The following is an 18512-nucleotide window of genomic DNA, read 5'->3' as shown; positions in this document are numbered from 1 at the left end:
GAGGTTATGAATTGAGTAATTTATCTAGTTTTCATTATTCATTCCTTTGTTTGTTCATCCATTAAGTGAGCATTATTTGACTAACAAAGCACTACTAAGGGGCGATCACAAATATAAGAAATGGAGCCCAGGACGTATGCTTCTGGCGGTATGACAGAAAAGATGCTTAGAAAGACCCTCCCACTACAGAATAAAAATCTTAGGTCAATTGCAACAAAGATTTTACTAAGTTCCTCAAATTTTATGAAAGGAATTCTCCGATGAGCTGGACACACTCATGACAACAATAATTAGCTAAAACAAAACAAAACAAAAGTTAAGTTTAGAAACCCAGTTTACTTTGGAGCATTCATGCTTGTAAGTGCTGACTGAAATTGGAAACTAACAAGGGGGGCAGTTGGTTGTCTCACTAAAATGCTGGAAGTGAAACTGAGACTCTTGTATTTGATTCAGACCCTGAAGGAAGGCTAAAGGGATCTCACGTCAGCAGCAAACTCTGGCTGTCAGCATGAGCAGTTCAAATCCTATCTAGAGGAAATCTTCATTTTTGGCTCTTAGGAATCATACACATTAAATTCAACTAAATGTGAGCCTATAACAAAAATCAAAGTAATAAACATATGAGATATAAACCGCTACCAAGTGAGTATCTGCAGAAATAATAAACATATCTAGATTTCCAAGGACTTAAACTAAAAATATTAAATATAGAATATAAAATAGTATATATGAAATGGTTAAAGAAATAACAGCTGACACAAAAATAAGCATGGAATGAGAAATTACTGTAAATAATTAGATATGGAAAAGATTTAAATAGAACTCTCAGAAATCATCATCACTGAAATTAAAAACTCTATTGATCACTACACACCTATTAGAACAGCAGAAATTTAAAAAATAGTGATGATACTAAATGCTTACAAGGATGGAGAGGCACTGTGTTTCTCATACATTTCTGGTGAGAGTTTAAAATGATACAGGGGCTCTGGAAAATTGTTCATCATCTTATGAAATTAAATATGCAATTGTCATTTGACCCAGAAATCACATTCTTGGACATTTATCCCAGAGAAATGAAAACTTATGTTCACACAAATAACTGCATACAAATGTTCAGAGAAGTTTCACTGGAAACAACCCAAGTCCTTCAGTAGGTGAGTGGTAGAATGGGTTTTAGTACATGCACACAAAGAAACTGTCCAACAGGTGTTCTAAAAGATACTATGGAAGGAGAAAAATGATTCAGTAAAGACACCAGAGTTAAAGAAAGCGAATAGAGAAATTGGTAAGTACGTAAGTAAATATAACATGCATTATAAGCCAAAAGGGGCTGATCGATCAGTGTTAAAGTGTTTTTAAAGTACTTACATCACTTGGAGTCAGAGCAGTTAACATATTGATTGACTTTAGACGTTAAAAAGTCCGTATGATAAACCCTCAGGATTATGCACTGTCTTGATCTGCTTGGTACCATAACAAAATACCACAAGCTACATTCTTTAAACAACAGACGTTTGTTTTCTCACAGTCCTGGAGGCTACACATCCATGATCAGCATGCCAACATGGTAATTTTCTGACAAAGGGTTGCTTTCTGGCTTACAGATAACTGCCTTATTGCTGTGTCCTCACATGGTGGAGAGAGAAAGAGTAAGCTCTCCAATGTCTCTTTTTATAACGACACTAGTTCCATCATGAAGGATTAAAAAAAAAAAAAAAACTTCCATGGATGAGATAAAAACAACTAAAATAATTTTGTAAACTGAAAAACTAAAAGACTGGAAGAAAATAAACAAAAAAGAAGATAAAGAATATGAAAGTAATGTTAAAAGACTTGGATGATGGATGAATTGGTCTAACATAAGTCTAACTGGTGGCCCAGACAAGTGACACCCTTATGACTTTATGACCTCATCTAACCCTAACTGCTTCCCAAAAGCCCCATCTCCAAATACAATCACATTGGAGGTTAGGACTTCAACATATGATTTATGGAGGGAACATAAAAATTCAGTCCATAACACCTGCTAAAAGAATAGAATAAGGAGAGAAAATGATTCACATCATAAGGATGAATCAGGAAATACAAAACACCGAAAAAATACAAAATAAAGAAGTATCAATAGCACAGTGTTTCTTTAATCTTTAAGTTGTCCTTGGGAAGCATTTTTAATCATCAAAGTATTGCTTATGTGAGTGACAGATAACAAATTGAGAAAGTAGTAACATCACTTTAGCATAAAGGGAAAAGATAGCTTGGAGACTAGAGCCTGTAGAATGGGTTGAATTTGAATAGGATGGGCATTATATGAACTGTCCAGAGCTGATTCTTGGCATCTGATGAACTGGCCTGCATTAGTCTTCTCTTACTGCCATATAAAATCACCACAAACTTGGCAGCTTAAGCAACACGAATCTATTATCTTGTAGTTTCAGAGATCAGAAGTCACTGGGCTAAAATCAAGCTATCAGTAGGGCTGTGTTATATTCTAAAGGCTCAAGGGGAAGAATTCATGTCCTGCTTTTTAGTGTTGACAATTCAGTTCCTTGCAGCTTTTTGGGCCCATGTTCCATTATCCTGCTGGCTATAAAGTGAGAACCACTCCTGCCTTCCAGGGGCCGCTGCACTGTTGGGCTCTTGGCCTTTTCTTCCAACAACAAAGGCAGATGTTTGAGTCCTTTCAAATCATGTTTCTCTGACAGGACCAGGAAAGCTTCTGTAATTGTAACACTTCATGTTATTAGACTAGACCCATCTGGATAATCTGGGATACTTTCCCTATCTGAAGATTCCTCACCTTAATCACATCTACAAAGACTCTTTTCCAACATAACATATTTTTGAGGACTTAGTATGCAGACCTCCTTGGGAGCTACTCTTCCACCTACCACAGAAAGATCTGGAAGAAAGGAGGTCTAATTTAAAGGGCATAGGATAATGAAGGACTCCAAAAAAGGCAAGATTGTGATACATTTTGGTATTTGAAAAAAAGTTCACTGTATTTGAATCAGATCATTGGTATTAAGAATTTCATTTTTTGTCATAAGGGTAACAGGAAGTCTCTGACATACTTGAATGCATCAAGAGCAAGACCAAATCAAAGTCCCATGTTATAGCTCTTTGCTCGTCACCTAGAGAATGGACTGAGAGGGAGAAATCCAAAGGACAGAATTAAGAAACCTGATTTTTGAAGACTTAGAGTAAATTAAACTAGAGAGAGGACCATATGAAGAGGGAAAAAGTGTGACAGAATAAAATGCAGGAGTCTGAATCTGAAAACTTGGGTTGCATTAGTGCTTGTTTTGCAGTGAGGTGCTGCTTGTTACATACTCAGGAATTCTGTGAGCTTATTTTTAAACTGTTGACAATTTGAAAGCAACTCTGTTAGGAGAATTTACACCAGGAAATTTTCTAACACTCTGTCAATTTGGCATTCTCTCTCTCTCTCTCTCTCTCCTCCCTCCCTCCCTCCCTCCCAGAGACAGATTCTTAGCATGCCAATAATAGAGTGATATCGAAAAAAAGCCTTATCTATTAATCAGGAAAACTAATATTGGATCAAGATGCAAATAAGATGGTGTGCATGAGGAAGCAAGATCAACAGAATTGCTAAACTGTTTTGATGCTTTGGCAGTCAGAGAAAAGTAGTATTACTGTTAGGATCCTATGAACAGAACTTGGGTAAAATTTTAAGTCACGGATAATTTTCAGTAGCTCACCCATGTTCTTATTACTAGACTGTGATCCATTTGGATAATTACAAACAGAAATATAAATGCCCATGTAAAAGAATGTGGTTCCTCACATGGAAACATATACGTATGTATACATGAGCACACACACACAGAGTTAAGGCAACTCGCAAACTTCTCTTGATCTTCCAACTTTCTATTGACTTAAAAGACTAGAAAAGAGAGACACATTAAAATTAAAATGTCACTGCTATTGTAATGAGCTGATTGGAAAATAGAGTTTAAGGGATCCCTGGGTGGCTCAGCGGTTTGCGCCTGCCTTCGCCCCAGGGTGTGATCCTGGAATTCCGGGATCAAGTCCCATGTCAGGCTCCATCATGGGGCCTGCCTTCTGCCTGTGTCTCTGCCTCTCTTTCTCTCTCTCTCTGTCTCTCATGAATAAATGAATAAAATCTTAAAAAAAAAAAAAAAAGGAAAATAGACTTTAGATCTTTGGACAAAGGAGTTAGCCCATTCTGCCCTTGAATTAGACCAAAACAACAACCTCATCTCATTATAGGCAATAGTGGAAAATTATAATCCTTTCCAACATGAGCAACATTCCTTCCTTCAAAGCCAGCAAATCAGAGGAGAATCATTCCTCTTTCCCTGGGAGAACAGTGAGTGAGGAGGAGAAGAGGGACAGAGTGTGACTTTAGTGCAGTGGTTAAGTGATAGTTGGCCATGGGGCACCATCATGGAAAAAAGGGGGAATTTATATTACAGAAGGAAAAAAATCCCAACAATACTATTATATTATTATTTGCATTTACTTTTAGGGATGATATTAATTTTTATATTCACATAAGAAGCTATATACATGCTACTAGTAATGATTCAACTGCATGGAACATGAGAGAGACATGAGAAACTATACTCCCATAGCAGTGGTAAGAGTATGAATTGATCAAACTTTCGCAAAAGAAAAATAGTAGTTTATTTTACAACCAAAAATATGCTTTTCCCCTTGCTTTAGCAATCATACTTGAGGGAGTTTAATTTATATTAAATAGCAAATAAATATTAGAGGAAGACACAATATTTGCAAGTTTATGTAATTGGAAGAGGGAGAGAGCACATGGACTATAAAAGATAGAAAAATCTTCTATATAAAGTATGACTTTGGCCTTGAATAGCAATGCCATTCTTCAGCTCTGAATTTCTTTTATAATCCAGGTCCTGCTTACAGCCATTTTGCTGTTTTTATTTCATCTGCAGGTCATTTCTCCACAAAGAATAATCAGGATTTCCAGGAACTACACACATATTCAAAAATTCTGAAAAAAAAAGTTCTGTCTCTGCTTTGTCTTCTTGATAGCCTTTCACAAGAAATAGTTACAAAATCAAATGAAAAAAAATGAATGCAATAAGAGAAGATGTTTTAGTGTCAGATATCCTAGAGAACTTTGGATATCAATGTTATGTTTAATTTATGTAGTAGCCTAAACACTTACCCACTATGTTGTGATTATGGCTGGTAAGTGCCATTCTTCAAAGCTAATTCATTTAGAATATGTTGAGAAAAAATTCTGTGGGCAGAAATAACTAAGGATAATTGAACTCTTGAGCTTTTTGTCAGAGAACTGGCTCTACACATCTCATGTAATAACCAAGAGGAAGCTGACAATTTGTTACATCCTGCACTTGTTTCCGGGAAGTTTATGGTTGCGTAGGACATTGGTCCAATTGTAGTGGTGTGCATTGTGGTCAATACCTGCTAATGCTCAGACAGGCACCAGACTTTCTCAGAAGTCAGTCCTTCCTCACCTGGACTGCTTCCTCACAGCCACATCACCTGAATAATCCTCAGTGTTTTGCCTATCTGGCTAATCATCGACCAGCAGCCAGAGTTACCAGAGAGAGTCCATCCTCATAAGAATAAGTCACTTGAGAAAGATGAAGTCAGTGTATGGCTTCTTCTTAAAAGAATGTGATAGATTTTGTGAAGATAATATCTTGGATACAAAAAAGGAGCAATATTTCTGAAAGGATCTCCTTTTATCTTTAGTAATAGCTTTTATATGTCAATAGAGGAAAGGAGACTGGGTCCTAGCACATGGGGAAACTCACTTGTTCGATGCCACTTGACCTCCTAAGTTGAACTAGAAAACATAGAATGCAAATTTTATCCATAGGACACTTCCAAGAATTACATATTTTTCCGTAGTCATGCTTAATCTGATTTAAGGCTAATAAAATATTAAACATTTCCAACTTTTAAAAATATGTAAGTCCCATGGTCCGAACATGTAGGAAGCACATATAAATACTTGTGTGTTTTTTTTTTTTTTCCCAAGGAAGCAGATTGCCTCTTATAACACCCTTCATACTCAGGCCAGTATAGTCGGGTCAAGTATAGGTATCAAGTAAGATTGACTATTAAAGAAAGCTCTTTGTTCTGGAGTCTAAATGATCTCTCCAGGTAGAATTATTTTTTTCCCTAACTCTGGCATTATATCAGGATTACTCTAATATTCTTTGTTGGGATATGAAATCATCTTTTGGAGCAGAAGAACATAAAATTATTTTTTATAACATGTTGCCCCAAATCTTTGTCTCATTTATTCTATTTTCCTTTAAATGAAAAATAAAACATATATTTCACTTAGGCTTTATCATAACAGTGGGGATACCTATATCATGACTGATAAACAATTATGACATCCTTATTCACAGTATGGGAGTTTTTTCTATAAATATTCTACCGTGTGGGTTCATATTCCCTATCTCAATGTGCATTTTTAAAGTTTTCATCTTATGCCTTGTTTTCAGGGGAAGCAAGCATTGTTGACGCAATCTCATTTTAACAAGCATGGTGGACCAGAGTGTTAGGGTGATCTCACGGTGGCCAATTGCTAATTTTCCTTAAGAGTTTTCTTGAGCATCTGTTGAGCTAGATGTTAAGATGCTAGCACCAAGTGGTTCTGACCCAATGGTCTTTCTATGTATGCCCCAACATGTCAGTATTTACTAAATATGAGCAGATACCTAACTAATGAATTTTGCCTAGTATTATCCCAAAAGTATCAACTTCTTTATATATGAGATCAAAATCTAGCTTAGAGAGAGCAAGTCACTTAAACTCTCTAAGCCTTCATTTTCCTTTCCATAAAAAAAGAATAACAACACATATCTCATGAGTATTAGTAATAATTAAATTAGAACATATGGTTCACAAAAAGCCAGACAAAAAGGCTACATACTATATGATTTCTTTTGTGTGACATCACTGAAAAGGCAAAACTTCAGGTACAAAACAGATGGATCGTTGCCAGTGATTGGAAGTAGATAGGAGGTCAGCTAGAAAGGGGCACAAAGAAAATTTGAGGGGTGATATATACTTGTTGTCCAACTCAATTGTTGTGGCAGTTATATAGCTGTACACATTTATCAAACCTCATCATGAACTTTCACTTTATGTAAATTAGTGAAATAACTCAACAAACCTGATTTTTTTAAATGAACATATGTAATGAGTTTCACACATAATGCAGGATCAATAAACATTAGTTCTTTCCACACCCTTTCCCCAAAGGAGCTAAGCATAACAAGTCTTAAATTAATGTCCTTTATCTTGCAAGGTATAATTGGAAACCAAAGCAAGCATTTTCATTCTTAGCACATTTCTTAGGTCTTTGCATTTCTATAAAGAAGCAATGCAGATGCGTGATCTGATTCTAGGAATCTGAACTTACTAAAGTCCCTTGAAAATCACTACAAAAGCCTAGATCTAAAAACATTCTGAAATCCATATACAATCAACTCATGGAGTGATCCACATAGATAAAATCTCTATATTTTATTGCTTTTTCCTTAGTCATCTGCCACCAAACACACACACACACACACACACACACACACACACACCAATAATCATAAAGTGAATATCAGTAACCCAATGGCTAAGAAGTATCAAGTGTTTATATTTATTTGTATTTATTCATTCAACATCCCCACTAATGGCTCTTAATCTGTACCCAGGGATGATTATGAAGAATTTCTGTCCTCAAGAAGTTCATAGTTTGAAATGATCAAAAGTCACGTATGGTGAAATTGGCACTCCTATGTGAGCCTGAACAGGTTTTAGGCAAGCAAATGTTCTTCATGTACTGCATTCTATAACCAACCTATGCATAAAAGTAAGTGGGACCCCGAGGCTTTGTTTTTTATTACTATGTTTGATAAGTGCACCATACTTGAACTTCTGAAGAGAAAAAAAATAATAAGGCACACTTGGCTACTAGAGAAAGAAATAGAATAAAGAGACAGGAAGTTTTGGGTGACTCTGCTGGAGTCAAATAATTTTATTTTAAGGAAAAAAACAATCTATATCCTAACACTAGCTTGAAATTTTTACTAAAGAATTAAAGAAACTTCTACAAAAATGTTGAAGTTAACTGTGAGGCAGAAATTACTATATCATGATTGCAAACGATGGTATATGCTCTATAAATGCATTGGGATGTTCATTGATGGGCTGATGATGAGTAAACAGTAGTGACTAACATCAGTGGGCCAGGGCTTTGCAAGAATTTGTTTAAAATATAGGAGGAGACCTATAAGAGTTAATTGCTTATTCTAAAGCATGCAATTTCTTTGATCTGACACTAACCTATATCTCAACTTCATCTTCTATTCATTATGGGCCAGAGCCTGTCTTAAACTCCTTGTATCATTTAATTCTTTCAGCAATCATTTGTAGTAGTTATTAATATTATTCCCATTTTAGGGATGAGAAATCTGAACTACCAGAGAGAGGTAAGTGATTTACTTAAGTTGATACAACCAGTAAATAGTAGAGATGGAATTTGAACTCATCCAGTCTGGGTCATGATCCTCACCCTTGACTCTAGAATTGACAATGATATGATAGGAGGTTAGATAGAGATACAACTAGAGGGCAGATACTATGTATGCATCATCTTATTTAGTACTGATACTAACTCTTTAATTTACTTACTATTATTAACCCAATTTTATACATGTAATGAAATGTCCAAGGAAAGATTAGTAGTAATTGGCACATACCAGAAGAATCTACCTCTAATATTCAAACCAGTATATCGCTCAAGTTGAGATGTGCCAATGTAGATATCCAAAAATCCCTTCAAGCCCTGAAATTCACTGATTTTTAAACGGGAGTTTCTGATTTCTGTAGCTGGTAGGGGGTAGACTCATATTGATGACAAGTTTAGAAATGTCCTAAAGCCATACACAGAAATTCAAGGATCAGCATTTCTATCCCACTTCTGGGCATTATGGAAATTCTCCCTTATTCTTATCAGCTTCCCTATAATCTTGCTTGAGCTGAGCTTAACGTGAGTGGATTTCAGCCCGAAGGAATATTCTAGCAGGCTGGAGGAGCCTCGTAAATTTTCATTCTCTAAGCAATGTTAGCATGGAGTCTTAGAACTCATTACCTCTGAGTATATGGCATCAGTAATTAAAGAGGTGAAGCCAGAAAACAGAGAATATTCACATTTCCAACAATTAAAAGCACTCTTTGTTTAACCATTTGAATTACAATCTAAACACCTATCATTAGTTCAATACAATTCATAAATATTGGGTGCCTCCAATAGATCATACACTGTTCTAGGCTTTGGCAATAAAAATAAGCAGCTGTCCTAGATCTCAAGGAACTATCATTTCAATTGACAGAGATATCTAAATAAATAAATTCATATTCTTGGTAATACATATAGAGAGACACATGAGAACTACCCTGAAGGAGAGAAGGTTCACTGTGAAAGGACGCACAAAGCTGGAGAGAATGGGAGTGGGGGAAGGGGTTGGCAATATCTTCCCAGAAGAGCTCACAAATGAGATGGGTTTTGAAGACATGATGTGAAGACATACTGATTTTAGGTAAAGCTATACATATAGATAAAGAAACAAAGTTTCAGAGGAAAAAATTAGGTGCACATATATCTTAGTTGTCATGGAGTTTATTTAACTAAGTGAACAACTAGACAACAATTAAGACACAAACAGGGCAGCCTGCTTCTCCCTCTGCCTGTGTCTTTGCCTCTCTCTCTCTCTCTCCCTCTCTTTCTGTCTCTCATGAATGACTTTTGCTGCTCAAAGAAGGAAAAGACTCACACTCATCCTCAAGGTTGCAGAGTTTCAAGTACTGGTGAAAGAAAACTTCTCTGACCTTTATTCCCCAAATATTTTATTATTCTTTCCTTTATGACGTCTCTGTTTCTAGTACATATTTTGATTATATCAGCTGTTCCCCAACATTATATATTTCTTAAAAATTGAATGCCTGTCTTCCTTACCATGCCATAAGCAGCTTGGAAGCTGGCACTGAATCTGAATTAACATTGCCAGGGATATGATGGAATTGGCATGTATAAGCACAGGAAAACTGAGTGTTCATAAGAATTTTGTGATCCATTTGCTTGAAATAATCTGTAGTGGGAGTAGTTACACCACACAAATTGGCAAATACTACAAGTTAGAACCATTTTTGTCATTGTTGTTTTCTAGAGTTTCAGTTTACCACATAGCAATAACCATATTTCCTAGGTCTTGCTCATTATGGCAAACAGGAAGATGTTCAGAAATGTTTGTTGGATAATAAAGCAAATGGTTAGAACAGATCTAAAGTACTACATCCAAGTTCTTAATGATTTAAGTCAAATAAAGTTAGTGAAAAATATAAGAATAATTAGTAGAAAATTAAGTGAGTAGAGAAACCTCTATGGGCTCTGTGGGTTTTGAAAAAGGATTTTAAATGTTCAGAGAGTATATAGAGTGATAATTATAGAAGACATTGTGGTAGATAAAAATTCTATTTGAGAATCAGTTTTCATACAAATTTAAGAAGAATTTTACAAAGATTAAATATTATATGTGAAAATACTTTATAAAATGTATAGCATATATACTGTAGTTGCTCTCATAGGATGAAAAATGGTTGATGAGGGCTTTATGTATGTATGTATGTATGTTTATATGTATGTTAAGATGTTCTTCAGAAACAAACGGTATATACTAAGAGTGAGTAAATTTTATTGTTTCTGATGACCATATTCTCATCTATTTCTTGAAATTCTTCTTAATATATCAAAGAGGAAAAGACCAAAAAATCAAATCTATTTCCAAAGGCTCATCTAATCTAAAGTATCATCGAAATCAGATATAGAAAAAAAAGAAAAAAAATCAGATACGGGTGACATTCAAGGTACAATTTATTCTGAGACAAATTGTTCTCTAGTTGTGAACCTGAGAAATCAAGCAAGTTATGTATTTCCAAAATATGATGGGAGAGGGGCAGGCATAGGATACTAGCCCAAAAGGAGAAAAAAAAAAAAAAAAGGGAAAATTGAGAGGAGTTGCAGGTCCTAGGTAAGTTCAAAACTTAAGAGTGAGCAAAATTTAAGGTTCTAGAGTAATCCTTTCTGGCTTGCTACTCTGAATTGCAGACCCACTGGGGTGACAACCTCATCCCCCAACTTGGTAGGGGATGTGCTTCTTACCAAACAGTGCATCTAGTCAAACTCTTCTCTTGCTGCTGATGAAGTAAGTGACTTAATATCAGAGATTGAAATGGAAAAATTACCAATTTCCAAAACTTTTTCTAGAAGAAATGTAACTTAGAATAATATATCCAAATGCAATCCTCAAAAAAAAAAAAAAAGATGATCTAAATAACTGCTATAGATTGAATGTGTCTCTCTGCAAAGATGTGTGCATCTTTTTTTTTTTTTTTCTTCTCTTTTTGGGTTAGTAGCCTATGCCTGCCCCTCCCCCATCATATTTTGGAAATACGTAACTTGCTTGATTTCTCAGGTTCACAGCTAAAACCTCTGGGACTTCATGCAGCATTCTGCCTTGGGCCTCGAGGTTCTGTGGGGCTGGTATCCTGCACTTGTGACTTTCTGGTTTGAGGTCACAGCACTGCAGCTGTCCTTTAAAACCTAGGTGGAGGCAGTCATACCCCTGGGGCTTGTGCACTCCAGGTAGATGTGTGTGGCAGCCCTGATGATCTCTGAATTACCTGTAGGGTCATTCTTCCATTATCTTGAAGAATAATTCCTAGCCTCTACTGAGAAGGTTTGTCCACACTAATCTTCTTATCTAATGGTCTCCTGGCCAGACCCTGAGTGTTCTCACTTTTTACAATGTGGATGGGCTAAGAATTTTCCAAATCTTTAAGTCCTGCTTCCTTTTTGCTTAACAATTCCGACTTTAAGTCTTTTCTCTTTTCTAGTATTATATAAGCAATCAGGAGCCAAGACTCTATTTCAAGATTTTGCTTAGCAATTTCTCCAGCTAAATAACTAATTTCAGTGAAAGTTCTACCTGCTATAAAACACTAGAACACAAATACAATTCAACCAAGTTCTTTGCCACTTTGTAACAAGGATTGCTTCACCTCCATTTCTAATATATTCTTCCTTTCTCTCTGAGACCTTGTCACAATGGCTCTTACCATCTATTGGCTCTTACCATCAATGGCTATTACCATCTAATATTTCTACAAATATTTTGTTCATGATTATGGAGGTATTCTTTAAGAAGATGGAAGCTTTCTTTACATTTCTTCTCTTTTCCTTCTGAACTCTCTCCAGAATCACCTTTGAAGGTCCCTTCACAACAATGTAGACTTTTTCTAGAATGCAACTCAAGTGCCACCAGCTTCTATCCATTATCTGATTCCAAAGCAGCTTCCACACTTTTAGACATTTGTTACAGCAACATTCCACTTCGTGGTACTAATTTCTGTCTTAGTCTGTTCAGGCTGTATGACAAATATATCATAGACCAGGTGACTTAAACAACAAATATTTATTTCTCACAGTTCTGGGAAGTCCACACTCAAAGTATGAGCAGCTTTGTGTCTGGTGAGGGCCCACTTCCTGGATCATAGATAACTGCCCATTTTCTGACCATGTCCTCATGCAGAGAAGGGGAAAAGGAACCCTGGGTACTATTTCATAAGGGCACTAATCCTAGTGATGAGGGCTCCACTCTCACAACATAATAACCACCTCCCAAAGGTCCCACCTTCAAATAACATCATGTTGAGTAGTAGGTATGAATTTTTCAGGGAGACACATTCAATCTATAGCAGTTATTTAGATCATTTTTTTTTGAGGATTGCATTTGGATATATTATTCTAAGTTATATTTCTTCTAGAAGAAGTTTTGGAAATTGGTAATTGTTCCATTTCAATCTCTAATATTAAGTCACTTACTTCATCAGCAGCAAAAGAGGAGTTTGACTAGATGCATTGTCTGGGAAGAAGCAGCCACTTCAGAAATGCTAAATGTCTTGCGCTGAAATCCATTATAACAGAGCTTGAGAAAGAAATGTAAAATAGTATTTAAATCCTCATCTAAAAACTGCAATCAGTAATAAATATGAAGCCAAAGCAGCAAATATTTAAATGACAACTTTATATCTCTTTAAATGCAATATAATGTCCTGGCTGTATCATAATGACATCATTATGAACAGAAAGCCTTGATCTGCAGTACCAAGATATTTTACAGTAACTTTTGTCCAGTGATGTACCCAAAAAAACTCTATGCCCTTTAAGGACTCATACTCACCCATGATTTGGTGATAGGTTCTGCCCAAAAACTTGTAAGGTAGTGATAGTAAAGCATAAATATTAGGGTCAAAATCTGAAGATATTAAGTTGAATATTTTTGTCTTTTATTAGTTACTGAACATTTCCTGGTTTCAGATTCAGTACCTTTAAAATGGGAATAATGATGTTCATCCTGAACATGTCTGAGAATGAAATAATCAAATAAACTATATTACTTATACGATGTGAATTCAGTGAAATAAGTCAATCAGAGAAGGACAAACATTATATGGTCTCATTCATTTGGGGAATATAAAAAGTAGTGAAGGGGAATAGGGGGGAAGGGAGAAAAAATGAGAGGGAGATATCAGAGAGGGAGACAGAGCATGGAAGACTCCTAACTCTGGGAAATGCACTAGGGGTGGTGGAAAGGGAGGTGGGCAGGAAGTGGGGGTGACTGGGTGATGGCCAGGTGGACACTTGACGGGATGAGCATTGGGTGTTATTCTATATGTTGGCAAATTGAACACCAATAAACATAAATTTAAATTAAAAAAAGAAAAGAAAGCTATGAATTCAGTAAGATATTATTGATATCACCATTATCTAATCTTCATCATCATAATCATCATCATTTAATGTTAAGGGGCACCATTTTTAACAGTAAACTCAGTCTTATCATAGTTGATTTTTAAGATGTAAGCTGCTAAAGTAAGAAAAGATAAGAAAAACATAAGAACATAAGAAAACATAAGAAAAACATAAGAAAAAATGTTTGAATTATTAAAATGCTGGTGTCAAAAAGATAAATACAAGTGACATTGTTCATGATTGGGATGTTTACTTTCTAATGTGATTTGATCATATAATAATCTTCAAAAATATCTACTGGGTCACATAACAAAAGTTGCAGTGGATAAATCTATAGCAACTCCATGTTTTGATGGCTTAATAGAATAAGGGTTTATTTCCTTATCATGTTATTGTTGATTTGAGTTAGATGAGGAAGAAGGCTGGTTTTTCTCCACACAATTATTTAGGATTATAGGCTTAGTCTATCTAATGGCTTTGTAAAGCTCTAGAGTCTTGGAGTGTCCCATTGGACCTGTATTAATCAAACTAGGAGATGCAAAGAGAAATCATGGAAGATGGCATAAAAGAGTGGAGGAGACAGGCCTGGAAGTGGTATGCACCAATTTCATGCAATTTCTATTGGTTTGAACTCATCCCATGGCAGCACCAAATCCCCAAAGGACTGGAATACAGAGTCCACCTATATGTTCAGGTAGAAGATATAATGGAAGTTTGGGTCTTGCCATCAGCCTCTGCCACAGGTTTCTGACATTTTAAAACAAATCATGGATTTAACTGAATGAAAGACAATGCACAATTTAATAGTGTCACAGTCATTTGTGATACTTATAAAAATAATGTGTGATCTCTTCTTCCCTTTCTTATACATCTAAAAATTAGCAGCACTTTGATAATAGTCTTCTAATTAGTATATACCTCTGGGGAACTTCTAGATAAAAGACTTAGTTTTCTCTCCTGAATGTGCATGTGGAGACTAAATGCACTTCATGTGACTGAGGAACTCTTTGTTTCATAAAGATTAAGATAAGTACGCACAAGAAAAAACATTTAGGCAACCAGAACCTTCTGAAGATCTCTCTCTAGATACAGATAGATAGGGATATAGATGTTCCAGTAGAACTTTTAGTGTTAACAAAATGACAGCTTTTCCTCTGGGAGTTAGCTTAGGTCCAAAGCAGCTTCTCTTCAAAGTTATATCATATCTAGGTATCAGAGGTCTCCCAGTTTCTTGGGAGGGCCTTTTTGCCTTTTTATCTTACAAAACTTGAATTCATGACTGAATCCTTTCAAGCATACTACTGATTTTTTGACAGGTTCCCATCTGGTATCAGTTTATACTTTATAACCTGTCATAAGTCCCACCTGGCCTTACATCCCACTTGATTTTATGGCCTGTTTATAACATGCTCTGACCTGTGATAATCACCCCCTTACCATTTCATGGCATCAGGGTTGCGCAGAACTGCACTAGAATCATCTGATATCATTTAGGAATTTTGTCAGTATTGTTACTTCATCACATGGAATTTAGCTATTCACTTTTGTGACCATGGTTGTCAAGAATTCCAAAACTGTTTCTCTCAGGATAATATGAGAAAGAAGAAGGAAGTTAGGTAGGAAGGAAAAAATGAAAAAAAAAAAAAAAAAGAAAGGATAGAAGGAAGGAAAAAAGGAAAGAAAGGGAAGGATAGAAGGAAGGAAAAAGGAAAGATCTGCCCTGCCTAATTCACAGGATCAAATGCAGATGATACTGTAGTGATAATGTAGGAGGTTTTTGCCCCTTAACTCCATCAACCATTTTTATACCTCTGCTATGAGGAAACAAAATAAGTGGCAAAGTTTCATAATTCATTTTTCCCATTGAACATTATTTATGTGTTAACTATATATTCCTTGGAAATCTAAAAGACTTATAATTAGTCAAAGTAAGCACCAATCTAAGGGCCAATCTAATTCCAGAAGTTTGAGTTTGTAATTATTTAATACCTTAGGGTACAGGAGACAATTTGGATTTAAGATATATACTAAAAGACAGTATGTTTATATATTAAAACTTAGCCAGTTGTTATCCTTAAATTCCATTAAATTCTCAGTGTTTACTTGTTACCTTAGCACATCATTAAATTATAAATACACTTATTTAGATGCCACAGTCCTCAAGAAGATGTTTTGGTGTTTGAAGGGTATTATTATTTTCATTATTAGAAATTTTGTTAAACTGTATTCAAGTAAGATGTCTTAAATGCCTACACGATTGGTTAATTTATCGACATAAAAAAAAAGGATATTTTAAATTAATATAATTCCTGGTTAAATTATTTGAATGCATTCTTATTTTGACTTGTTATGAATGAGAATTTTGCACATGTTGAGGACAGATACAAGATGAGACACTCCTTAAGTCAAGAACATTACAGTTCTATCGGGAAGATTATTCTATTGAGTACTACCATTTGTCAGTTACTAAGAATATAATGGTGAATGAAACACTTAATTTACATGCGCTTGTATGGCCTCTCATACTAAGATATAAGTTTCAGAAGGCAAGGAATGTGTTTCACATCTTTTTTTTTTCTTTTGTAACCACTCTAAGATTCTCAAGAAATGCTATGTGTTTGTAGCCAACAGAAAATAGTTGAATAAAATTAAAAAAACAAATGAATAAACATGAAATAACTTTTTATGGAGAGGGATATCAATACCAAAAAAAAAAAATGCCATTCACCCAGTGAAATGTCTCTACATATACAGTTCAGGAGAAAAAAAGTTCTGGTTTTTCTAAATCTTCTTGATACATGGCTGTTATCAGTTTGCCATATAGATGATTGGAAAAGCTCACAGAGGCGAGTTGCTTTTAGCTGTGAATCTTCAAATACTTGAATGTTTCCAAATGAATTCAAAGTGCTGTTAGAAATGTCAGTAAGTGATTATCCATGGGCTGTGGGACTCATGGCTTAATATTTATTTATGCATTTATTCATTTATTTTTGTGCAAAGGGAAACAGGTATACCCGCTCTTTGTGACACATGGTGGAAGCATATGAAAAGATTCATTGATAGCAATTTCAAAGCAGGTGATACAGAAACTCATATTGTTTTTCCATCAAGAAATATGCTGGAACCGGCAGAGCTTGGTATACTATGAAAAGCATCCTGGAAGAGAGAAACCCACCACTGTGGTCTTCTACATATATAGAAAAAAGGAAGCAGGAACATCTAGTAAATTCATGACTGAATCCTTTCGAACATACTGATGGAAGCATCCTGAGAGAGAAAATGAGCTTTTAAAAAAGGGTCAAATCTGGTTAGCTCAGTCAGTAGTATCTGTTTTTCTGTCGATTTATCTCAGATCTGCAGAGCCAAATTCTTGTTCACCTGTTGAAAGGGAAAAGGGGATGAATGTCTAAGGCCACCCATGTTTGTGTCCTTGCATGTGTGCATCTTCCAAATTCTCCATAATCCTCATGTATCATTTTCTTAATAAGAAAATATAATGATTTTTGTTTTTAAAAGGCACATTAAATCTTGTATAATACTTTTTGTTCTTCGGATCCTTTTCACAAATGCATCATCTCATTTTATCCTTAGAACAACCTTTTAAAAGTAGCCTTAAACAAGTCTTATCCTGATTCATAGATGAGTAAAGTAAAAGAATTAAAGTGGCTCGAAGTCAGTCAGTTCTTCAGAGTCAGCCCTGGAAGCTGAACCTAAGCCTACTAAATTAAAATCGTATGTGTATGTGTATGTGTGTCCTACATTTTCCTTGGAAATCTTCGTTCTGATTATGAGAATTACTAGTATTCTGTTTCCCTTTAGATTTTGTAGATGAGGAGATATGAAGTTTAAGGTGTGTGTGTCTGTGTGTGTGTGTAACTATACCACAATTCCTTATATTTACATTTGATTCTGGCAAAAAGTCAGAGAAAGAAAACTCCTTAACATTAGAATATTGAGTCTATAGAGTCTAAAGTCACCCATTTGAGTATGGAAGAAAAACAAGAATCATACTGACTGCTTCCGAGGGGACCCGGGAATCAAATGGTCAATGGAGTGTAGCTGTCATCAAGACCAGTTTAACTTCTCTTTTTATTTTATTGTCACATTTACAGATTTAGAGTGTTCAGAGCCATGAGTAAACACATTATGCAACAGTAAGTAATTAAGTGCATAGTGACTATAGTAGCATTTTATGTTAACTGCATCCTTAAAATAAATGTTACCATATCCCAGCTTTTCTTGGGAATAATTTCAGTGATTTCAATTAGCTTTTTTCAGTAATTTCTCACGATACACCTCAAATGGTGGAATGGAAAAAACAGAGCAAGAACCAGTGGACATCAGCTTGACTACACCCCTGAGCTTTCTGGTTGTAAGAAGAGGGAGAGCCAGTACTTTACCCCTGTCATTTCTATGATGTGGGGTCTTTAAAATGATCAAATGAGACAACATTGGTGAATATGCTAATCCAAAAGGATGAACCATTTCCTTTACAAGGAAAATTAAAATACAGATTGGAAACAAAAGGATCTATGAGAAAAAAAGTCATTAAAATTAAAAGCGAGTTTAGTAAGGATTTAAAGAAATTTAATGATGTAATATAAAAACTAAATTAAAGCATCTAAAAGTAAACAAGATT

The 18512-nt window shown here is 35.4% G+C and overlaps 2 protein-coding genes across 47 annotated transcripts in view; one reads left to right on the top strand and one right to left on the bottom strand.

Annotated features, from left to right (window-relative positions):
- The window catches only part of LOC140611885 (uncharacterized), a 97610-nt gene extending 82236 nt beyond the window's left edge, over positions 1 to 15374 (bottom strand). For 22 of the 46 annotated variants that reach the window (XR_012013182.1, XR_012013184.1, XR_012013172.1 and 19 more), the window contains exons 1-4: positions 15311 to 15374; positions 12944 to 13046; positions 6938 to 7034; positions 5805 to 5836 (exon numbers count right to left, since the gene is read on the bottom strand). Coding sequence is in view for 6 of the 46 variants with exons in the window: in XM_072788959.1 (XP_072645060.1) it covers positions 5805 to 5836; positions 6938 to 6961 (56 nt within the window). In the remaining 40 variants the exon portion in view is untranslated. Of the gene's footprint in view, positions 1 to 5804; positions 5837 to 6937; positions 7035 to 8346; positions 8584 to 12943; positions 13047 to 13301; positions 13486 to 15289 lie in introns of all 46 variants that reach the window. The other 24 variants (XR_012013194.1, XR_012013190.1, XR_012013189.1 and 21 more) reach the window with 10 other exon arrangements.
- Positions 1 to 18512, top strand: part of DPP10 (dipeptidyl peptidase like 10) — a 1275784-nt gene that overhangs the window by 324325 nt on the left and 932947 nt on the right. The window lies entirely within an intron of this gene.

This window comes from Canis lupus, chromosome 20 (assembly GCF_048164855.1).
Source record: "Canis lupus baileyi chromosome 20, mCanLup2.hap1, whole genome shotgun sequence".
Lineage (NCBI taxonomy): Eukaryota > Metazoa > Chordata > Mammalia > Carnivora > Canidae > Canis > Canis lupus.
The sequence above is the reverse complement of the archived record's forward strand: the minus strand, read 5'-3'. Positions and strand labels throughout refer to the sequence as shown.